Source organism: Manis pentadactyla, chromosome 17, assembly GCF_030020395.1.
Source record: "Manis pentadactyla isolate mManPen7 chromosome 17, mManPen7.hap1, whole genome shotgun sequence".
In the NCBI taxonomy this organism is placed as follows: domain Eukaryota; kingdom Metazoa; phylum Chordata; class Mammalia; order Pholidota; family Manidae; genus Manis; species Manis pentadactyla.
Genome location: NC_080035.1, coordinates 38,094,535 through 38,120,531, shown reverse-complemented (window position 1 = coordinate 38,120,531; position 25,997 = coordinate 38,094,535). Strand labels below are relative to the sequence as shown.

The 25,997-nt window shown below is 36.3% G+C and overlaps 1 protein-coding gene across 3 annotated transcripts in view; it reads right to left on the bottom strand.

Annotated features, from left to right (window-relative positions):
* The window catches only part of SCEL (sciellin), a 189,818-nt gene that overhangs the window by 146,999 nt on the left and 16,822 nt on the right, over window positions 1-25,997 (bottom strand). For all 3 annotated transcript variants that reach the window (XM_057494609.1, XM_057494607.1, XM_057494608.1), the window contains exon 2: window positions 19,949-20,041. In XM_057494609.1, the coding sequence (XP_057350592.1) occupies window positions 19,949-20,041 (93 nt within the window). The remainder of the gene's footprint in view (window positions 1-19,948; window positions 20,042-25,997) is intronic.

Below are 25,997 nucleotides of genomic sequence, written 5' to 3'. Positions count from 1 at the left end.
GCTATCTGGCTTTCCTTAGGAGTACCCATAGAAGAGTTCACTTTCACCACGTGGAAAAGCACTTGACCTTTATACAGATAAACCCAAAGCAAATTCACATCATTCATGCAGAAGCAACTGACTCTCAATGGACTCCAATTATACAGCCTTTCCGCTGTGAAATTCACTCTCACTGAAATAACCATCTCCTGAAAGCATTTGAAACTCTCCATTTTGCAGCAGATTTGGGAGGAAAACAAAATTAAGGAACCTTGTCCAAAGCCAGAGTCACTGCTGACCAAGATGTATTTAACAATAAAAGTTCTGCCTCACCTATCCCTGTCCCTTCCCCCCCCACCACTCATGACGTACAGGACTCCTCTGCTAATAGCTTTCCTGCAACTTCCAACTGTGTTTGTGCTTACATTATAAATTCTTCCACCTTTAAATTCAGTACAGTGTTACAAGTTCTTGACCTTTTAAATAATTGTTTCATTCTGAATGGTTTTATCTACAAAAGAATTACACATTTATGAAAATTTTCTGTCAAAACTTAATAACAGAGTCACCATAAAAAGGAACTAATTAAAGGGGAAAAAATTCAAGGTTTTTTCTATTCTGTCAAAAATATGTCTAGGTGCTTGGAGTCATGTCTGTCTTCTCACCTATTTTTATCACCAGATGTGCAGGGGCGGACTCCTCTAAAACAAATCTTACACAAGTTTTGGATGATAACCTAAATTTTAAAACACTTTAAAGATTACTGTGACTTTAAACAATCTTCCAAGATAATAACATTATTTTTTCTTAATTTATCTTCCTTCTGTATTTGTAATTGTAAGACAAACACAGGATATAACTTAGATGTAGCTGTATTTTATCTGGATTCAAAGCCACAAAGATGTGTCTCAAAGATGATGGTCTACCCTAAGAGACATCTTAAAGGAGACAAAAGGCTGTTGGTGACAATTTATTCAGTCTTATAGCAGCAGAGACACAGAGTTTTGGAGAAATGGCACTTATTCCCCTCTTAAATTAGGAAAAGGGATAAACATGAAGATGAAGTTGAAGAAATTTTAAACTTTTTCTTCTTCTTAATTTTATCATTTAAAATTGCGACAAAATATACGAATTAAAATTTGCCATTTTAACCATTTCTAAGTGTACAGTTCCATGACTTTAAGTACATTCACATTATTATGCAACCATCACCACTATCCATCTCCAGAACTTTTTCATCTTCCCAAATTGACTCTGTACCCATTAAGCACTAACTTCCCATTTCCCACTCCTCCAGCCCCTGACAACCACCATTCTACTTTCTGTCTCTATGAATTAGACTATTTGAGGTACTTCATATAAGTGGAATCTCACAGCATTTGTCCTTTTGTGACTGGCTTATTTCAGTTAGCAAATGCCCTCAAGGTTCATCTATATTGTAGCATGAGGAATTTCCTTCCTTTTTAAGGCTGAATAATATTCCACTTATGTATAGATCACATTTTGTTCATCCATTCATCTCTCAATGGGCAGTTGGGTTTCTTCTTCCTTTTGGCTATTGTGAATTATACTGCTTAACCTCTTCTCTAAAATATTTCTTGTAAAATATTGGCTAGAAAAATTTTCCAACCAATAAAACTGACAGCCTTTGCTTCAAAAAGAAATCAATTTAGTCAGGGAAGAAAGTCCACATTGTTTAGTTACCTTCCCATAAGTTAAATGTGGCTTCATTAGATGAAAAGTAAACTGTCCTCTTAACCACCTTCCCTCTCAATCACCAAATTTAGTTTTAGAGTTCTTGTAATAGAAAGATTGTAATAAAGTATCCTCCTATGTTTCTGAAATTTGAACCACTGAAAGGTGACAACAATTTTCCAAATTCACCAAATTAGTAACAAGAGTAGAGAAGAAACCCCTGTCTCCTAATTTCCAGGGAATTAAGTTTACAACAACCTTTGGACACACATAAGCTTCAGAATCACAACACTCCAAATTACCAGGTAGAGTCTAGTGAATTTAGATCTATCTTTGATGCCACAAAAGATCTATCCTTAAGACTTCATCTTAATGTGGTCCCTTGTAATGAAGCTTAAGGACAGATACCCCAAATTTTTTCATAAAAGGTATGATATGGAAGACACCTTGCAGGGTGTCTGGAGAGATTCCTCATCTTATGTCAGACCAAGAAGCAGTATTTTCCCATTACATGATATAGCCAGTTGCCTTAAATTATTTTAGGAATAAAGAGGGTAAGAATTAGTTAGTAACACCCATGTCTTACTTATGTCTTCCTTGTACGTCTGAAAGGAAGATTCTAGCATAACTTGATGGTTTTCAAGGCATCATCAAGGAAGTTATCATTTCATATTTTCTGGCTGCAGAGATTGAGTGCCATGAATTTGTGTTTCCTCAAAAGAATCATTACCTTTTATCTCAGGAACTTCTATTAAAGTGGGTATGTTTATCAAAGGCCATATCTTGTTGATAGCCTGCCTGATTGAATGCTTCTTGGAGATGAATGATTCCTGTAGGCAAATCATTACATTGCTCCGTGATATACACAATTAACTTCTTGCAAGTTGAGAGCTGTTTCCTTAGATGAAAATTATACTGCCCTCCTCATACTCATCTTTCCTCCCAATCACTGCATAATGCTGCCACTCAATGCGATTTTATCATGAAGGCACAGAGGAATAACTTTTGGGTTTCATACCATAAAGAAATCATAATAAACACTACTATTGTCCCACTCAAAGGTTACAACCTTGTCATTTGTTTCAAAATACTGTGCTCAACCTCTTAATGTCATATAGAAAGTAAGCGAAAGGGAAAGAAAATTCATTTCTTTTTGTTTAACAAAGGATTCGATCATTACAGCAAATGCTGAACCTTTCTTGCTTTAAAGAGGTGAAAGTCCTGTTCAGTTCTAAACTTGTAAAAGCAAGAAATTAGGAAACTTACTGTTTATGAAAATCTATGAAATAAATCTTATTTTTTAAATATATAGGTTCACTGAGCCTATATTCTGCCTTCCGGCCCTTGCATGTGTTCATTTCACTGACAGAACATAAATTACACCCAGAACACACAAAAGGAGTCTGGAAAAGAAGGTTCTCAGGCTTCCAGCCCCATGGTACAGGGTGGAGCATAAATGAGTGTGGAAATAAATCCCAATGATAGATGATTGGGAGACAATCATGTGTGAGTGTGTGTATGTGTGTGGAGAGTTAGAAAATGTATTTATGAGAGATACACAGACACACACATCTGCCAACTGTGCTAGCTGGAGACCACAGCACCCCTATTGAGCATTTCCTGCATGTAATCACCTCTAGATTCTTCCATAGGCATGGCTGTAACACTGCTTCATGAAGGGCCACTGCTTTTTTTACTAATACATAGTCTTCTTAATGTTGTCACAATTATTCAGCATTTCATAGTTCAAACAAACAAAAAAGTTAAAAGAAAAAACAAGCCAGTTAAACCTGGTGACTCCATTTCCCATTTATGAATTAGATGAAGAACGCTTTCTTCTTAGTTTGTCTAGAACAGCCAGCTGGCTTGCATTTTATAAGCCAGTTTCAGCATGTGCTTTGTGTTTGCATCTGAGTAGTCCCTTATTTGGCAACATTTCTTGAATATCCACCCCAAAGGGAAAGGAAGAGAAACCACAGATATATCCCAAGATGGATATACACTCCCGTTAGTTTCCTGACCATTATTTGAGCAGCAGAAACTACATACACTTATGTATGTAACTAAAATAAATCTGCAAGGTAAATATTATCCTTATTGTTCCAATAAAATAAAATATCTTGCAAAACCCAAACACCAATCTAATAGCGATTGCTATAGAAACAACATAAGAAGTAACTTGTCTACAAGCAGTACCTTGTAACTTGTAAACAAGTAGTACAAGTAACTTATCTACAGAAGTGCCAAACGGATTCAGGGCTCATCAGAGGGGAGAGCAGGGAAAAGGGAGGAGTACATAAAACCAAAGGTTGCTGAAGCAGATAAACTACCCCACATCCCTTTTAAAAAGCAGAACATAACATTTCAACAAAACTCTTACATTAATGCCTTATGAGACTTAAAACCATGTCTAAAGTAGCATCAATTTGTGCTTCTAACATGCCAATTTTCCCTTAGCAATGGATAGTATTTTGCACAAAATTTTTGATATATTAAAAAGGATAATGTGATAAGACAGAGGTCATGGGATGCAGCTACATCAAAACACAAAGCTCATCTTGCATGGCGTAGCTACTAACATTCCCAGGTTCCTGTTGTTCATCCAGTTTATAGACTGGCCACAATAAATCGCTGGTCCGATTATCAGTCTGCCTAGTTCTGCCATATTGAGAGTGGGTCCAGTCAAAATAAAGAGGAAATTGAACAATAAACTAGTAAATAAGGCAGCTAATCTGGAAAATTTAGGCCACAACGACTTTTTCACAAAAAGGGATGTTGGACTGCCCCAGCTGCCTCTCTTCATGACAGCCATGCGCTCCCAGCCCTGTTGTCCTTCAAGGCCTGTAATTATCTGAGGCATATACAATATTAAACATGGGACTGTGCCTTGGAAATAGTTTCTGAAATGAAAAGGATCAATTCAATAAACAGTTGAGGCTATTTTTTAAGCCGAGGTTTAAGAGCAAAAATTATTTCCTGCTTGGAAACCACAGTAACCAAAAAATCTTTTTCTTAGGGATTAAAAAATATATTTGGATTTTTTAAACAATGAAAAAGTCTTTAAAATATTTTAAAAGCTTTAAAAAATCTTTTGGAATCTTTGACTCAGCTTGTCCAAGCAATGGTCTGTTACCCAAACTCCAAAAGACTTAGCCCACTTTTCTCCCTAAGGAATGGTACTTGATATTACTGGGTCCAATCATTCAGACATTCATGTCCTAAACCAAAGACCTAGTTACACTGGCCTATCACTCTCCCTGCTCCCATACATCACTACATGACTCCAGCAGGACTGACAGCCAAAAGACAGTATTCCATGGTCTTCTCAGTTCTTCACAATTATCTTTGTTTCCAAATGAAGGTTGATCTAAATTTTCCTTCAAGTTGTTTTCAGTACTTTTGATTGGCTAACTGTCAAAATGGGTTTGACTGCAAAGAATTTATGTAGTCAAAATAATAAATCCAAGCAAGTAAAATAGCAATAAGGTTAGTTATTTTGGTGTCATATAAATGAAATTTTGAAGGCGAGTTAGACATCTACCAACAGGATTGGAATTACTATTATTGAATTTTATTGTCTACCCAAAAACACTAAGCATGCTTCCATGTGGAATAAAGCACGGTTTGGCTAAGGGTTCCAAGTGGATGCAGATCTCATGACCCAAGGAAGTAGTCCTCAAACATCTTCATTTTGTGCTGGTCAAATGGCTGCAGTCATTTTAACCATATTTAATGTAACCCAAACTCAACCACAGTCAAATACAAACAGAGTAAATTTTTTATCCTTTGAGATGAAGAAATGCAACTCTACATTGATCAAATAAGATTCTCCCCAAAGCTGCAATCTGCATCAACTCAGGTTGTGTCAACAAAAGCAAGAGAAGATGATCACAGGGTCTTGTCATAAATCCAATCATGTCTTCTACTGAAGAATATACTAAAGCTCTTTGAGGCAGCTAAAATACAGGGATTCATCACAATCCATGTTTAAAGGAGAAGAATTTTTCTTAAAATGTGCATTTCTTGGCAATCACTCAAGAATGACTATTAGTCTCTCACTCTGTCCTTCCCAATGACTAAGTAAATAATTATTTCAGTACAATTATGGGTAATTATGTATCTCTGAGATTTAATCACTCACATTATTTTTGTATTAAATTAATTGTTGTGAAACTGCTTGTCATCCCCATTCATCAAGAGCAAGAACTATCTTGTTCTTATTCTTCCCCCACAGACCTATGTCCTCCACATTCCTTTGGCGTAGAGGCACTCAATGGTATTTTATAAGCAAAAGCCCCAACAATCGAGATACAGATTTAAATTGTTTTTATTTCTTTTATAATCTCTGAAATGTCAATTTAAATGTTTTGTACGTTGTTTCCTATTAATTAATATCACCAAATCTTTTAATATGACATCAAGAAATAGGTAAGTAAATTTAAAGATTTTTCAAATAAGAAATTTTTTAACATACATTGCAACTGTTAACCTCCTTTGTTCCAAATATCAACTTAAACAATTGACATTTACTACCAGATCCCAAGAAAATACCTTTGCTTGCATGTTTAAAATCTGAATGTCATTCATTAACAAAATTTGAATCACCGTTATTTAATTTCCTAGTATGAGTCTTGCTCTTGCAGGTTGCTAAATCCCTCTTCTGTGCATGCTTGCTTTCTTCTAGTAAACTATGGATTCTTCAAGGTCTTCAAGGTCAGAAGGAGCATTGTATTCCTATGAATACATAGGGACTGGCAGACTCAATGATGTTTATTGATGCTTTACTATGTCTTATAAATCATCCCTGCCTAAAATTCACTTCAATAGAAAAATGGTAACTACATCATCACAGTGATTATACCCATACCTTGCATTCCAAAGAGAATATTGCAGACCTTTTTTCTACTTTCCCTGAATAATAAATAAATAAAGTGGTACAAAAACATGAGGACAAACATGGGAAAATATGATAGCACACAAAATAGTATTCATATGACATTATTAAAATGATTCAGTATGTGAAACTAGTTGTAAAAGTGTCACAATATAAGGTGACATTTTATAGAGTCAAGCTCATTTTCAGTTCACTAAGATGTATATTACTTGCTGAAATGCACACACAGATAATTTATTCTGGTCTATAATGTAATGTACTCTTCCACAAGAGTATTATATCAGTGCTAGTCTGCTGGACTTATGGCAGAGAAGATCAGCCAAGCATTTGGGCCACGATTTCGAGGTTCAGAGTCCAGGTTACATGCAGCTGTTACTTCAACCAAAAGGAAATAAAGAACCTTATTTTTTAAGTGTTCGTTAGGTCTGTGGTAAGCAGAATAATGACACCTCTGCACCTCCCCGCCAAATATATCCAATCTGTGACTATATTGTCTTTCATGGCAAAATAAATTTTGAAGATGTGATTAAATCAAGTATCTTGAGATAGTAAGATTATCCTAGGTTATCCAAGTGGATCCAACATAATCAAAAAGGTCCTTACAAGTGAAAAGGGCAATAAGAGCTGAAGAGTCAGAGAAATCAGACTGATTAGCATGAGAAAGACTTGACCAGCTCCGCTGGCTGTGAAGACCAACAACGCCACCACTAAATACAGGCAGCTCTAGAAGCCGGAAAAGGCTAGGAGTGGTTCTTTCCTAGAGTTTCTCAAAGAAACACAGCCCTGATGACACCTTGATTTTACCCCAGTGCTGTGCATTCCAGCCTTTGACCTCCAGAAATATAAGTAATAAAATTATATTCTTTTTAAGTTACTCAATTTGTGATCACAGCAGCAATAAGAACTTAATACAAGGTCACTAAGCCCTCAAAACTCTGGTCCAAATAATCACACTGTAATAAACATATTGAAAGAATCACTGCATAAGTTATACCTGACAGGAGACAATGTGAAAGGAAGGAAGGATGGGTGGAAGGATGGGAGGGAGGAAGAGAGGGAGGATGTCAGAGGATCTAATTCAGCAGGTTCACAAAAATACTAGGGTTTCTCAAAATTCAAAACTTCTGGGATTTTATAGAAATGAGCTACTGAGAGGAGAAATCTTATAAAGCAGGGAAGTTGAGAAAATCGTCAAGATAGAATATCCCAAGCACAAAGAAAAACAAAGTATTTCAAATTCATGAAAGGAATGAGATGAAATTTTATTGAACATCCCAGGTGGAAATACCTGAGCTACAGAACATATTCTCAAACGGCCCCGATCAAGCAGGACTTTCTTTGCAGTCACAGGGAACCACCAGGGCAGTGAACAGTGCCACAGAGTACGCATGCTCAGCAGAGGAGGGCATGCCTGCTGATCAGGACTGCGGACAAAGTCTGCTTCCCAGAGACAAACTTGTTTTCTGATTTAACAAATAGAATACCCAGTGTGAGCCCGAGAGGCAGGAGGGCTCTACTCTGTTTCCACTTTGAGTGATGGAGAAGGCAAAAGAGCATTCAGCTAATAGTTTAGTCATCAGTTCTTTAGCATACCAACCTTGGCCCTGGCCGCACTCGCTCACAGCCAAGTCCATCTCCAAGCCAGGAAGGTCAGACCTTCACTGCCTTGGAAAATTTCAGCACGGAGACAAGCAGTGTTGCAATGCTATACAGAATTAGAAGAAAGGCAAATGGAGAACTGTTAATTGTATCTCATGACTTTGGTGAGACTATTTTTTTAAGAGCCTTTTTTTCTTTTTCTTTTTTTTAATTAGAGAAGAATACCTTGAGTGCCAGCCTAAGATAATTTCATGAAGTGGACAAAATGTTTTTGATCCTCTCATGCTTCTCGGCTTCCTCCCCTGCCTTCTCGCCTGCTCAGCTCAGAGAGGCTTTCCCTGCATTACGTTTCCTGTGCCAAACCTTGCGGCTAACGGAGTCCCCTCATTCAGAGGAAGGGCTCCGTTAATTCCCGGGTGATCAAAAACTGCTCTGCTCCCCAACTCAATCCCAAACTGGGCAGTTACTGTTAGTTCCTCCTAAAGAACCCTGTCATTTCACATGGAGAGGAACCTTTCCTTGGCCTTAAGAAATGCAAATTAGCATACATAGTTCTACCAAAAGGGCTTCCCATCCAACAGAAATCTTATTTTAAGTCTGATGATGGCCACCGCCCCGGAAGCCCTGCCCATGTGAGTGTGACTCTCCAGGCGTCAGGCAAATAGTCAGAGCAGACAGAGATCAAACTGTGTGCTGGAAGATCCTCTCCATTGGCTTGCAAAGGAACAAAATGACGGAGGAAGAGTAAACGCGTCCATGTCATGTACTGCTCTGGTGTGTTTTTTTCCTATATATCAAGTTTAATTTTGAAAGAGCCAACAAACATCCCAAAGGTGTGTCATGCTTCTGTAAAGTTAATATTTTCCTGCTTACAAAGATGTTCTTCTTTTGTCCTTGGACAGCAGTCTAATAGAAGTCTACTGTGTTATGAACAGCTCTTGCCAAGAGTGTATTTTTAGTCTCTCTGAGAGACTTCAGTATATTCTATAACGGAACCATCAAATTCTTAAATAGATTACGTAGGGTTTTTTTTTTATGAAGTGACATTCTTTTCAAAAAGATGCAAACTGTGTAAATGCTGCTGCTGCACATAATGTTATGCTGATCTAAGACATACTAGTTAATAGAAAATTCACTTTGGGAAATACTTTCTGTAATATAAACAGTATCATCTTCCTTACAGCCGTTAGCGTACCAGTGGCTCATGTGGCCTCAGGCTGACTCTCTAAGCCCTGGGAAGAGGTTTGTTAGTGGGAGACGGTTGTTTGGGTGCGTGGTCTGTCAATATGCCTATAGTAGAGTATACAGTAATCATTTTTACAATGACAAGCACTAGAAAGGCTATTTTAAAATCACAACTGGGGAAAGATAAAAACCTGGACTGTAATCATTGTGGTAGTAGCCGGTCATTTTAGATCTATTCTTTTGGTGGTTGCCACTAGCAACAAGAATATCAAGTTGAAGAACTTTTAGTCAAATAAATACCGCTCTTTACCTCCCTGATCATATACTCTGTTGCAATGAAGAGTAGGCAAGTTTCAAAAGAAATCAATAATCTTGAGATACGAATTCTTTGGATGGAACTTTTCTAAATCTTAAGACAACAATCATCAATCATAATGATTAGCTCTGTGGAGCCATGAAAAACAACCTCCCTTGAGCACCTGAGCATCTTTTTGCTCTGTGGTATGTGAACAGTGAGATTGGCTTCTCCAGCTCTCATAAAAAGAGGCAAAAATAAAAAATTAAATATCCAGTATTCAAACCAGGAATTGATCTGAGCTCCAGCATTGCTGACTGCAATCCTGAGGGCTTTGATCATTAGAACACTGTGAAAATAGAGGGTGCCTCTAAAACAAAAACTAATAAAAAAAATTATAATAACACAAAAATGACATAACTGAAGCTATCCTTAGTTGAGTATTTGTTCAGTTAGGCACTACCTAGAGGTTTAATATCATCACTCATTTAATCTTCATGTGTCTGCAGAAATGATCTTTTACCTTTTTTGTACATGGGGAAACAAAAACTCAGAGAGGTTAAGTAAGTTGCCTAAAGTCAGATGGTCAGTGAGTGGCAGAGAGTAATGCTGGTTTTATAGAACTTCAAAGGCCTTGCTCTCCCCACCCTGCTTCACTGCTTCCTGAGAATGAAGAAAGCTACTAGTCATTCACAGTATATTGCATTATAGGTCACGGAGGGGAGAAAACAGAGGCCCTCCTGTGTGCCAGGCACTTTACATATGTTACCTCCTCTAAAGGACACTGTAACCTTGAGAGCAGTTATTAAAAGTACTGACATTCAAACCCCTCAAGAGACATAATCAGGATTACAGAAATACTAGGTGGCACAGCTAATGTTTGAAATCAGGTCCAGGTCTGTCTGACTCAAACACATGTTCTTTCTGCTCTCCCACCCCAGTTCTCACAAAGTAGGGCCTTTAGATAATGTTGGTATTTGTGGATTGAACAAAGATCATCTCAGATGAGGCTTTCTTTATTGAATGTAGTTATGCTTCAGAGGATAATATTTGCTCTATGGCATAGCCAAGTCTGTATATACCACAAATTGCTGGATAACAAATTCTATATTTTCTAGTTTTCATTAGAGACTGAAAATTACCTTGAAATATATTTTTCTTATTCTACTTGCATGAGAAAGAAAGAAAGAGAGAGAAGGGGGGATAAAGAGAGAGAGAGAAAGAGAGAGAGAGAGAGAGAGAGAGAAAGGACGGAAGGAAAGAAGGAGTGAAGGAAGGAAGGAAGGAGGGAAGGAAGGATGGAAGGTAGGAGGAAGGAAGTACAATGGAGCAAAGGAATATGTTCTGGTCAAGAATCATAAGAATAAAATGCAATTGCTTATGTACGACCTGTTTAAACTTTTACTGATTCTTATGAATGCCACTTAAGAAAAGAAACTAAACAAAAAGTTCAAATTCAAATGGAAACCAACACCAAATATTCATTGATCAAATTGTCATTTCCTATAATTCAAATCCATCTTACATCTTACAAATGGCATTTGCAAATTTCAACATGTTAAACAGAAGCAAGAGCAGGTAGCCCTCTTCTCTAGATAGTGTTCTCCTAGAGACCCTGTACTAAGACCAAATCCAGCCCTGCAAGCACTGCATCTTGAATGGAATCTATAAGGGTTTGTACATTGCTGCAAACTAGCAAAGGTAATGGCAGTTAAATCAAGGGGCCACTTTCGCCAACCGTGCTGAATGGTGAAGAAACTGGAAGCCTAGAAATGTGTCAGCACTTCCTTTAGTCTGAGAAAGATAAGATTATACTCATTTTTAAATTTAAAAATGCTCTTAAAAATAATACATAGCTCATAACACTATACATAAGTAGAATGACTGTGTCAATAGGACTCGTCACTCAAAGGATGGGGGGCTACAGAGACCTAGGGCCATTGTAGGGCATTCTCTCCCCTCAGAGCAGTCATCCTCAGAGTCGGCATCCCCACTCAGCTTCTTTCCCTCTGACCCTGGACTCCATTAAATTTCTCTATTGTTTTTATTCAATTTCATTGATTTTTTTGAACTTCAATCTTTCTTTACCTCTATTTATCTTCATTTTATTTTGCTTTTCACTTTTAACCTTGTTAAGATGCTTGTTTTATAGCCTAGCAGGGTGCAATTAGCATATACATTAATAAAAAACATCTATTTTGTAGGTGTTTGGGTAACATGATCTATTACTATCAGATTATGATGGTCCTCCTGCTCACATCATCTATGTCCTTACTGATTCCTTCTAGTTTTTCTCTCATTAGTGAAAGAGGAGTATTAGAAGTCTACAAGTATGAATGGCAGGATTGTCTATTTCTCCCTTTAGTTCTGTTAATTTTGTTTTGTGTATTTGTTATTAGTCACTGTGATATAATAAAATATTTAGTCTTTGTCTTCAGCTCCTGGCACAGTGCTCACAAAACCCCTGGAATTTATTATCTTTTTTGTGCTTATGATATGACTCATGGAAAGGTTCTAGATAGTGCAGAATCGGGGCTGGTACCAAAAAAGCTAACCAAATCACTAGAGAGAGAAGAGATGGAAACTGAGTTCACTCACCAATGGCCAATGATTTAATCAGCCATGCTTATATAATAAACCTTCGTTAAAAGAATAAAAAAACTGGGTTTGAGGAGCCTCCGGATTGGTGAACTCATCACAGCGCTGGGAGGGTGATGTGCTGGGAGATAGAATGGAAGTTCTGTACCCCTTCTCCCTATACCTGTCCTATACATTGCTTCTATTTGCCTGTTCCTGAGATGAATCCTTATAATAAACTAGTAATTATAAGTAAAGTGCTTTCCTGACTTCTATGATTCACTTTAGCAAATAAGTGAATCTGAGGGAAGGTCATGAGAACCTCTGAATTTATAGTCAGACAGGCAGAACCACTGGTCTCCTGGAGACCCCATTTGTGGCTAGTCTGAAGCAGGAGCCATGTTGCGTGAGCCCTTAACTTGTGGGGTCTGCACGAAGTGCAGTGGGTGTCAGAATTGAATTGAATTGTAGGACACCTAGTTATTGTCAGAGAACTGGAGAATTGGTTGGTGTCAGGGGAAAAATAATCATACAAACAGTTATATAACATAAAACATGTATAGGTATATAAACATTTATAATTGTTATGATTTCCTGCTGTTTTTTGCATTTTGAAAAATTCCTGTTTATCTCTATTAATACTCCTTGCCTTGATGTCTGTTTTATGACATTTGTATGGTATATCTTTCTTTGTCTTTAAAGTATATCTCTTGTAGAAGATAATACATAGTCAGATGTTTTTTTTTTAATTCATCTTGATCTTTTCTGTTCCCAATATTGTCTAGAACTTTCTGCAATGATGGAAATGTTCTACATCTGCTCTATTCAATGTGGTAGCCACTATCCACATGTGGTTATGAAGCACTTGAAATGTGGCCTGTGTAACTGAGAAATTGAATTTTTAATTATATTTAATTTTAATTAACTTAAGTTTAAATATCCACATGTGGTAATGGCAAACATTAGCACAAGTTTGGTTCATTAGCTTTTAATGTAATTGATGATATGGCTGGATATAGATATTATTTTCTGTTCCATGTCCCCCTTGGATAATTTCTATTGATTATCTTCAAGTTGTCTGACATTTTGTCATATGAGCTTTCACTCCCCTGCACACACCATTTCTCCCCACCATCATTTGGAAGCACATACTAGCCATTCAATATGCAGTTCAATGATTTGAAGAACTTCCTGAATTCCCGTACATGGACCTGACCATTCTGCCCATCGTGGCTCCTACTGTGCTATACATTTATCTCCTCTTCATATTGTTAGGTTGTAGCCTCGTCTCTCCTTTCTAGCTATCTCTGTCTTATTCACCTCTTATCTGTCTTCCTAACACTGCGATCTGGTCTCCTAATACTGTATTGATTATTTTTTTCTTTTAAATCATTTGTACATCTCATGATAAGATCCACTAGAAGTAAAACCATTCCCTAGAAGAGAACTTTTCTCTGCCATGGACTGGACAGGTGTTAATAATGCTATCCTCAGATTACTCTTACTGAAAAGTTATAAAGAATTGCCTCTCAGAAAAACCCCTCACAACAGCACATCCTTTGTCCATACAGTGCCCTGTTACTATCACACTGAACTGGAATCCACATCAATGGAAATAATTTGATCAGCTGAAGGGATTCTGGATTCTCAAGAAGAAGAGAATGTAGGATTCCCTCAGAGGTTATGAAATTGGTAACAAAATACTTGGTATTCACTAAGAAGACAAAACCACCTGCTAATTTTCACTACATGTAACTGGAAGGACAAATTTCCTGGACCACTTGGCATATTCTCTGAGCAGGCGTAGTAGAAAGAACAAAGGCTCTGAGGTCAAACAAATCTGGTTTAAATTCCAAATCTTCTGTTTACTGGTTGTGCAGCCTTTGAGATGTTCCTTAATCTCTCTGAGATTCTGCTTTATCTATAAAATATGAAAAGTGATACTTAATGTGTGCCATTGTTATAAGTACTTAAAATTATATATTTAAAGTGCCTGGCAAATGAAGTTTGTATTGAACACATAGAAACCATTAATATTACTTTATATGAATTATCATTATTATTTTTATTTATAGTCTACATTTAGTCAAGTTTATTGAAAACAATTTAGGGCATATTAAGTCTGATTGGTAGCTACTCTTGGAAGTATATTCTGCTTTGCAAATTCAAAAGTTGCAAAGACTTTATTCTAGCTATTCCTAGGACTTATAAATCAAACCATGAAAAGGGAATTTCAGACCAATAAAGATTCTCCAGGATCATATGTCAACAACAGAAAAAACTGTCACCAAGCCCTGAGCATGTGCCAGGTACTGTGCTAAATGCTTTACATGCATTATCTAATTTTGTCCTTCTAACAACCATTTATGGTAGGGGCTATTACACAAGAAGAAAACAAAACCTTTGAGAGGCTAAACAACTTAGCCAAACTGATATGGTTAGATGCAAAGCTGGGATTCAAAGTTATATTCCCAGAGCCCTTACCCTTTAATTACCACTCAATACTGTCTTCCAGATGATCCAAACCCTCTGTTCTCTAGCCCTGCTAACACCTGGAGGTCAAGTCAGGGTTTGCACCTGCTGAACAGTAAAGCCAATGGTAAAACCACCATGAACCAGAGAAGGTGCCCTGATATCAGACAATGACATCATTTTAACAGTGATCTAAATTACCATTTCTAATAAGGCAGGGGACAACCAATATTGGTAGGCGTTAGCAGTTCTAACACTAGGAGTAGCTTTTCTTCCAAACACTTTGCTATGTATTTGCCTATTGCTCACAGGAGTTCTTCGGACGGAGTTGTCCTCATCCCTGCTTACCACGGAGAGAACAATAGTCGGCTTCCACCCACAGCCACCGCCCACACAACAGAGTGAATCACCCCCAGAGCTAGTAATGGTTCACGCTCTCTTCTCTATCATAAGAATCCTTTCCGTTCTCTTGCTTTGGCTTAATGAATGATAAACTCTAGTATAAAAGAAAAGATGAAAATTAAAGGGGACTACAGCAGGTATGGAGATACATCCGCAAAGATGACATTTCTCAGTGTGTTTGGAGACAGGAAAGCAACATTCGAGCCTGAGGGCTTGAGAACTGAATTGAAACAGTCTCTTCCTCACAAATAACTAAAATTGAAAACAGTTCTATGGTCCTTATTAAAAATAAATGCAACAACCACTCTTAAAAGGCATACTCTAGCAGAGCTAGAAGAGATGTAAAAATGTTTTTTAATTGCCCTTTTCTTTGGTTAAGAAAGAAATGTTGATTTTAATTTATTAATTTTTGGAGTACGTGTGTCTAAGTGATATGAAATAGAGTCTTAAGATTTAAGCCTTAATAAACTCTTCTTAAGAAACTATCACTACAATGATAATTTGCAATTAATCAAAGATGTTGAGTGAACCACCAAGTCCAAAACAATTTCTGTGTCTCTTGCCATGAATCAGGTTGTCCTTAAAGTCCCACTTAGCACAGAAAAGCTGTATGTGCCTGTGTAAGGATATGGAAGAGAAAAAACAACTTCTTATTTTTAGATCTGTTAGTTAACTTTTTCCTAATGGCTTCTCTAATACAAAATAAGAAGAATGACATAAGTACATCAGTAGAAAATTTGCAGAGTTTTCCAGTATTAATGCCTACAGTTCCAAGGGCTCAATATTTTTTGGTTTCCAAGATGTGAAAAGATCCTATAAAAATTATTTATAGACTACATTATAAACAGAGAAAGAACCAATCTACCTAATGTACTCTCCTTGAAAAATAAAGACTCACATGGATGTTTAATTAGGTATAAATCAATAGAATGCAATCATTTTACGTCTTTTTAAACTAGGCAGACTAGTATTTTCTTGATTAGGAGAGACAAAAAGACATTTGTCCTCCCCTACAAAAGAAAATCAAGGGGAAGATGAGGTAAGTCAGACCACTTCATACAGATGTACACTTGGTGCACTGCTTAAGTGTACCTGACCAAGGGGGCAAGTGGGTTTGGAGATCAAAGCTCCATTTACATAGCAGGACTCCTTAGCTCTCTAATTTGTAAAAGGCCTTGTAAAGGCTGTCTGTGGCCCTATGAGAAGACTACATTCTTTATGATGAGTATCTACATCTAAAATGGCTTGTACCCAATTTCTTACATGCTTTATTCATCCCACGAGTATTTATTGCATCCCTTAGCTATGCCAGACCCTGATACAACCAAGAACAAACAAGGGGACCTGACCACAGGTCCCTTTAGTCTAGGGGCATGGAGACAAGTTGCCAAAGATTATAACGCACTGTTACTTCCTGGCTTTTGTGGGATCATGTTCCCAAAATCACCATGACAAAACTAAAACTGGCAAAAGTAAGATCTAGTAGAACATAGGGAATCTAGAAAGATCTCATTTCCACAACAAACAAGAAACCCCATGGTAAAAACCTGCTACAATTGCAAATATTTCTCTTGACTAATTTTATTCAATCATTCTGAAAATATTGCTGCATCCCTGCCCATTCCAAAAGTTTGGGATTGTCTATGTCTAATACAAAGTCCACCCCTTAGTAGTATATGAACTGGGACAGATTCTATGCCTGTTTTTCACTTGTTAAATGTGGGTTATAATAATGTATTTACCTTACAACATTGTTACAAGCATTAAATGAGATAAAATCGTATAAAGTAACCAGCAAGTCCTGAAGATAGAAAAGAGCAGGGTGTGTTAGAGACTAGTCACTGCCATTGATAACACTTTCCTCTATTTAAGAAACACACTGCATATTTAGCCATAAGTAATAAGTGCACTTCTTTCAAAGTTAGGGGATCATTCCTAAATCACAGAACTTCATGTTCTTAAAGAACTCAGAGATCAAATTAAGGCCTTTCCTCTTTGAGATAATAAAACCAAAGTTTAGAGATGAATGAAAGGGACAAGGGGCAGGTAGAGAGAAGGTAGCCATCATGATGGTCACCTATTATGAGCCAGATAAGTGATATTATATACATATAATAGACTAGGAGGCTGAGATGTGGAGATGTTAAATAATTCACTAAAAGCCATAACTTTAATATGAGTAGAGTCAGAATTAAATTCCAGATCTACAACCCTCCAAAGCCTGGGATCATTTTCACTATATTCTCTGGGACTATGTGAGTCCATTCATGTGTGAATTTATCTCCACAATGGTATTGTAATTGTTTGTGTGTTTATTTCTGCACTAAGCATCTTGGGGGTCTTTTTCTATTTGTAAGCACATTTCCTGGCAACTGGATAAATCCTATAAGATATCAGATGACTGGATGGATGCATGCAAGGATAAATAAGCATTTGGGGAATTACTTGGATGGATTTTTCAAGAGTCTATCCAACTACCTTTCAAACATACTGGGATACTCTCAAATATACTTCTAAATTTAATCAATCTCCTATATTTCAAAAAGTCATTAAGAAATCTAACATAATTTTAAATTTAACAAATGTAAAACTGAATGAATGATTCTGAGTAAAGTAATAAGTGGCAGATCCAGGAATAGAAGTCCTACATAGTAAGTTCTTGCAGACACAGCCTATGGCCAATTCATCCTTTTGTCCTGAATATCTGGCCTCTTAGCATATTTGGCATGCATACACTGTAAGTCTAGTCAGTCTACAGTTCTGATTAGAGTCATGCATGGCTAGCCTCTTAAATAACTGAAACAGCCCAACTTTGAAAATAACATTTTCTGGTGGACAAATAGTTCTGACTGATCCTTAAAGGAAGAGGAGAGCTAATATTTTACCACACCAAGGACCTACATTTACTATCTTCACACTGAGATTCCAATGATGCTCTCATATATCAAACGAAATGTCAATTATGGGCAGGAATGACATGGAACATGTCTAATCACTGGTACATAGAGGCACCAACTATTCAGAACAGATGCCATGGCCCAGCAGAAGAATGCCTCAATACATCAGAATAGTGTAAGTAGTAAGTCAGATGCACTTGTAGGGCAGGAATATCAGCCCTTCTCATATGTCCTTGGAGCTGAGGAGCTGAGATGTGGTTGATGAGAAGCAGAAAGAGATTGATAAGGGATAGATAGACCACAGAACTAGGCTACAATGTGAGGACTTGTTTTCAGGAACAGGATAGAGCATAGTTTTTAGAATTTAACCACAGACTCCTTATCAGTCTTGCAGAAAGGCACAAGCATTACTAAAAAAAAACAAGCACAGATCAGATGCTTGTTCATTTGATGCTAGATAACCTGAATATTGACTAGAGGTCCTGACAAAGAATGGGATTGGTTCAGTGGTCTCTGGTGGATTTAAATTCAACTTCTGGGTGAAGATTACTTGGTTTAGCTGTGGGACGAAGAGAAAACTACTCTGACTTTGAAAGGAATATCATAAATGATAGCAGGGAAGCATCCTTTATTCTCTCCTCTTTTTGTTTCTTGTCTGTCTGAATTAGGTAGAATTGCTTGCTGTTGTTTGCAATCAAAGAATAACTGTTACATAAGATAATTTGCCTTATTCTTGATACAGTATCACTATTAATTTTATCTAAACTCATTAGCTCTTTGAACAACCAACTGCATACTCATTACATATTTTTGCAGATGTTCATACAATTTGTGGATTTAGCTCTAAAATACTTTAATGCAAGATAATGGACAAAAACTTCTTGAGTTGAGATTTAGCAATGTAAGTAATGGGCTTTTTCTCCATGATTTTGTATTGAAAGTGCCATTGTTGGTTATTAACCACTGCCAAGTTCCAAAACTCTCTCTCTCCACAGCCTCATCCCTTGGTTCATGCTGCTTTTTCTCCCAGAAATGCTTTTCCTTCCATCTCCACCTGTAGAAAGTGCATTTAACCTCAAAAGACTCTTAAATATCAGCTCTGAGAAGCTTTCCCTATTTCCCAAGACAGAACTATTCACTGCACATCTGTGATTTCTGGCAACACCACTCCTGTTGGAACAGTGCCCTAGTGTGCCTTGAACTGCAGATAACTCAACTCTTGAAATAATTCATCTTAGGTTACCCAGGGCTACAACAATATTAAAAAGTTCTAATTATGACTCATTGGCAAAAGATGAATATATTAACCTTATACATTAAGACATTTACTTGGGCCTAAAAGTTCATTTTTTTCTTCTAATTCCAAAAGAAAGTAAAACATTTTCATTGACCTCTAAAAGTAGAGTAGCCCTTTGGCACTGTACCCACTATGTTTAATGAGTAAGTGGCCCCTGTGTGCCCTCACTTACACATTTTCCTCATGTATATAATCCACAGGTTAAAGGGGCTTCTGTGAAGGAGGACAGGTTTGATTTCAGAAGGTAGGGATAGGACCAAACTTGAGATAAGAGTAAAATTTCAAGGTGATTCTCTTAAAGGAGGCTTGTATTTTTTTCCTAATTGAATGATGGAAATATATGATGATTCTTTTTAAAAAGATTCTAAACCCATTGACAGTTTGCTAATTAAAAGTTTTCTCCAAAGCAAATTTTTCTAGATGGAATCAGTGCTACTATGGGCATGAGGATTGTTTTGTTTGCAGTCATAACAATTTAGAGCAATATTTGAGTTAATTTTAGAAATAAAATAACTATTCTTTGTATGACGCTTTAAAATTACAAAGCTTCACATGTATTACTCATTTAGTTGTGAACCCAACCTAAAAGGTTGATATCTTTTATTTTTCATTTGACAGGCAAGAAAAACTAGCCTCAGACAGATTAAGTGACTCACCCAAGGTCACACAGCTGGTAGTGCAGAAACTGGGATTTATGCCCAGTTCTTCCAATTTCAGAATCTCATATTCTTTCCATTTCATCATGCTGCCTATAGAAAGAAAGCATCTATGTAAACACTTGTATAAAAATGCTAAACTCATACTTGTATGTAGATTGATGTCCTTCTAGAAAACCTAATGGCATGTCTGGAGATGTAATACTGTTGTGGGTTTGGTTCTAAAACAATTAACAAGGTGGTTGACAAAATTTATTTTCAATGAATAAATTAATTGAACAATATTTTGAACTTACATGAAACTCTATAGATCACAAACTTTGGTCAAAATTATGAGAAATACGTCAGGAATGTATAGATAGGCATATATTTTTTATTTCAAATTTCAAGTTCTTTGGGTTGTTAGATTTCCCTTCTCTTCCTTTCTCTTCTCAGTCACTTACTTAAGCCTCACCTTGGAGGTAGACCCCTTTCATATCCTCTACTGGTAAATAACCCAAAACAAACTTGACTTTGATAGTTATCTTTTATCAGCTCCTTGCTCCTGAAAGGGGTAATTTCTTTACAAAGGAAACAAATGGAAGGAAGGAAATGACATTGAGCAAGTTTGAGCTTAAAAAAGGCAAAATTTTGCAAAGCATAAAGACTAAATCATGTTATCTAGGAAAAAAATCAAGGCTATTAAAATTAGCATGGATATTCACCTTTCACAAGAAAGCTGGGCAAAACAAAGAATGAGATTTTAGAGATTTCAAAAGGAGGTGTGACCTAATGTCATACAATACACAAATTAACTCTTTCAAGTATAAATTCGATAGTAGTTTCAAGTTATAGGTGCAGGTCTAACTGAAGAGAAATTATATTAAGCCAACTTGTTAAGGTCAGGAAGTGAATAATTGAATAATCAAATGTGAACATGTCATCTCAGTTCAATTTTATTTGAATACCCACAGAAGAAGGATCAGGAAATAGTTATAAGGTTTTTCTGGAATGAATTTCTGAAGTTTAAAAGTATGTGTGTATTATTTTACTCAGAAATAACTATCAAATTAATTTCACAAATGTCTTGATATTACATATTTTACCACATTATTCTGTTCAGTTGCAATATGAATACAAATAATTATACTGCATGTTTTTTAAATACACAACCTAATTTCATGGTACATTCTTTATTCCTCAACTTTTGGGGCCCTGGGTTACAAAACAAAGGTATATGTCAGGTAGAGCCTCATGAAGGTAACACTGCACAGATTGTGTTATCTACAGCAGACATCCTAACCACAAAGTCAACAATTCAACCAAATGCTGCATTACAATCCAGCTCAAAACAGCAATGAAGTGCATGAAGCAGTGTTTGCACAGCATGTGTTCCTTGTTCTCAGACAATTTGTTGCCATAGTAGTGAATTTCATATGAAAATAAAAGAACAATAACTGCTCCCCCATATTTTACTGATTGTTATGTGGAATGAGCCCAAAACTTTGAATGAACATTATTAGAACTAAAAGGAAAGAATCAATACAGATCGGATGCTTCACAGAGCAGACGGGCTTTTGAGATACTTTTAAAAACAGTTTTATGGAAGGTTAACAATTTTATGGGTCAGGTGTGTGTCAAACACTAGGGATGGCAGAATGAAGAAGACATAACCCCTAACCTCAAAGAGCTCAAAGGAGTATCATTATCTTATCTCCAAAATCTAGCATACTGATTGGCACATAGGAGGTGCTCAGTAAATCTTTGATGAATCAGTAGAAACCCTGTTTACTATTGCAAAAAGTCTGCTACAAACACAGATTCACATAGGAACTCCTAGTAGGAAGGTCAGAGTGAATAAAAGGAGGCGGCATGAATGGAATGAAAGGCATAATAATAAGTATGGCTGGTTTTAGGAACCATGGAAGAGAAATGTATTATGTGAAGCCATTTTAAAAGTGAAAGATGTCAGTGAATTTTATAAGATTAAAAAAGCTAATGAAGACACATAGAAAAAAAAAGTACAGTAAAAAATTTATACTAGAAAACCAAGATTTACTTTAAAACTGAAAACTTCATTGATAAATACACAATTTTGTGTCAACTTAAAATATTAATTTAATTTTGGAGACTTTAATCATGACTTGCCATTAACAAAATCATCAGTGTTTTAAAACTTCCATTTATTTTTAACCATTTGAGCTACTAAGTTAAATAATGATAGATTGTTAAACAATTTTTTCCCATAGTATTCTTTAAATAGTTTTTAAAAATTGTTTTTAAACTTAGGGAAAGAACATTGTGCTACAGCTATGATGATGAAAACTGTCAAAACTAAAATTACTTAAGAGCAGCATGCTCTAGGAAAAACTAACACTCATGAAATTTATGACAACCTAGAAAAGTCTTAGTTTAATTTTTTTCAATTTTACTCTTAAAATTACACAAGGCAGTAACTGGTAATGATTTGCCCAAATCTACTGAAAATATTTTTCTCATCCTCACAATGAACTTTTCATCCATTTAAATTAGTAAGATTGGAATACAAAATACAAGGAAGTCATCAACTTGACTTAATTATTGAAATCTGCCAAGGTTCAAAGAGAAACTGGCAAACCAGATGAAACAGAGAATGCAAGAATTTGGTATTTCAGATCTCAGTAACATTTTGGCTATGGGAGTTTTTTGAACTAGAAAATATGATAGATTTTTAAAAGGACAATTTCCACCTAGCATTTATGAGAGAGAGGCATTGTTGATAAATAAATTAATAAATGATTCTGACAAAGATTTCTTCATTCTTATGGCTAAAATGTAGCCAACTATCAGAGTTAACTGCTGCTAAGACAATTTTTAGTCTTTGGTACTGACAGCAGAGGCTTTTCTATTCTTTAAACCTAGCAATATTCAAAGCTCTTTCAAAGATGTCCTGACTACCCAGTAAGGTATATTTATGCTTTCTTTTTACAGTAGGGTAATACAGGCATGACACACTTTTTCCCAAAGACCTGCACAAATAGTGAATGTATTCATTTCATTTTTAAGGTTTTTCATTAACCAGAAAAATTCTGAATTACAATAGACAAATTTGACCTGCTCAGTGATATTCTGTGGAAGAGAATGTTTACATTTTATTTGATATTATATAATTTGGTCTTGCAACTGTTGGCCACTTAAACATTAGTTAAATGAGACTCACAGTGTCTCAAGCATTTCACAGAATAATATATTAATTTTTTATATTATTGGAATAAAATATAAATTCACTTTAAATTTTTACCTACTTTATTCTTGTGAAAGCTGGTGACAAATCAAAATATATATGCCAGTGACATAATGTTGCAGCTAAACTGTTATGGAAATCTGGCCAAATTTGATTTAAGAACAAATTTTCATTTTCAAAAGATATAATGAATTATATTAAGCTTTCAGAATAAAACTTTCTATACATGGAGTCCCCTTATAGCCTGTGGACTCCAGTGTACCACAAGGCTGCATTAATAAGTTTTACAGTGTTTTTAAAAATAATAATAATAAATAGATTTGTACCTATCAACTCAATTTGGAAATCAAGGGATTAATTCCATTAGAAACAATGAGTGCAGTGAGTACCTGGAACAAGCACCTTCCCATTGAAAGCAGAGCAAGTATTTTCCACGATGCCGGGGAGAGTACTAGAAAGTACTAAAAGCCAATGTGCTGAAGATACCAAAGGAAGTCTAACCATGAAGCTGCAGAGTCAGGAAAGGCAAGATGTTGCAGTCCCAGAAAGCAGTGAGGTTTGGGAAATTTAAAAAGAGGTATTAGTTAGAAAGCACTTAAAAAAGGTAATAGGAAAAGAATCTATTTCTGAGCCAATAGGGCTTGGCTCAGAAAAGCTAAAAAACAAAGAGATATAATTATTAAAACTGGTACAAATAATTAGAAAAGATCCAAGTAAAATTCTTTTCTGTTTTGGATTGATTGATATTGACCCAGTGCTTCTGCTTTCCCTGAGACTGATGGAAAGTATTAAACTTAGCTGCTGGTAGAGAAAAACTCGGGGGGCAGCAGCCAGACAAGCAGTGTTTTGTATTTGCAGTGAACTGTGCTGAGAAAGGATGTGCTCCTATACAGGTAGCCATACTGGTAGATTGCTTTTGAAAGATGACCCCCAACAAACAATTCCTCTTATCTCTGTATGTATGTTTCAGTCCTTCCTTCAGGAAGGGGAATCCATTTCTCTTCTTCTTGGCTCTAGCCTGGACATGTGGCTTATTTTGACCTACATGTGGCAGGAATGACAGACTCTGTGACAGTTCTGGGCTGAGAATTTAAGGAATGTGACAGCATCCACTTCTGCTCTCTTGAAAACAGCTGTTGTGCTTTAGGAAATATGGTCCAGACTGCCAAAGGAAGGGATGCACATAGAGGAAAAAAACTAAGGTGCTCTAACTACACAACCCACCCCAAATGAGGCACCAGACATGTGAATGAGGTTTTTTTCCATGTTCCAGACCCAGCCCAGCCACCAACTAATTGCAGGTATGTGACCCCAGCTGACAGCACATGGACTAGAAACATTGCCAACAGACCCGTAAGAGAAATAATAAATCATTGCTTTATATCACTAACTTTTAAGGTGGTTAGTTATATGCAATAGATAGCCACAATTTGCAAAAGATTAAAGGCATAATAAAAAGTGACTGGAGAGTACTCAAAAAAATATTACAAAATATTAGCCAATATATAAGACATATCATACATCAGGATCAAGTTGGAATTTTTTTTCTAGAAACACAGAAGTAACTTCACATTTGAAAATAAATGTAATTAACTATTTACAGAACAAAGAATAAAAATAATGGTACAGTAGAATCAGGAAAAAGAGTTAATTTATAACAACTACTTGTGATTTCAATACATAAATATAAAAAAATACTTTTAACAAGCCAAGAATAGGAGGCATCAAAAATTAATGATGGTCACACTTTCCTTGCTACTCTTCCCATTGAGAGGTGGAATACAATTTCCTTTCCTTGAATCTGGGCTGGTCTTAGGAGCTTTCTTTTTGTTAGTCAGTTAGTAGCTGACTAACAAAAGTTGGTGGAGGTGACATTCTGAGACTGCTAGGCTTGATTATAAGAAGTCTAGAAACTGACACCTACACTTCTCTAAACACTATCTCTGGTAGCCCTGAGTTGCCACCTAAAAAGTCAGCTATCCCGAGACCACCAGGCTCGAGAAGTTGTGTGTAGGAACTACAGTGAAGAGCCCCATTTGAGCCCAGTGCTCCAGTCATCCCCAGCAAGAAGATACAGGTGAGAGTAGCCATCCACCAACGGAATACCTCAAAGTGATCTGTCAATACCAAGCGAAATGAAAGAATTTCCCAGGGTTGCATGTTTCTTAATAATATAGCAATCGATGAAAATTCAAGTACATTTTATATTTAAATAGGACAGAGTGACAAATGATATCAAACATTTTCTGATTAGTTGTGGGAGATCTGAGATGTCAGAAACTGTTACTATTACATAGATCATCTCCTATTTCCTTCACTAGAATAGGAGTCAGCAAATGTTTTCTGTAAAACCTCAGATAGTAAATATTTTAGGTTTTGTAGGCCAAGAGTCAAAGAAAGGATATTTTGTGTGTACTTATATAACAAGAGAGAAGACAAATTTTTCTACCAAATTTTTATTCGAAATTCAAAATATAATAATAATTGAATTTTTGTAATACAGGTCTATAAACAAGAAAAATGGAATTCTTTTGGCAGTGATAGATTAACTAAGGTTCAAAATTAGTGTACCCTATCATCAAATAAATTGCAAATGTTCATCTGTAAATATAGTTCTTCGCTTGAAGGCTATACAAAAACAGGCAGCAGGCCAGATTTGGCCCACAGGCCATTGTCTGCCATCCGCTGCACTACAGCATAGAAAAACAATGTGAACTGAGCAGGTTTCCTTGAAGCTCTTCTGCAATTAAATGGACAGTCAAGCTCAGTGTTGTTTATACGCTCTTCTGCCGGGCTGGGGGCAGAGCAGGGCAGATCTACAGACATTTGGTGCCCTTATATGATTAC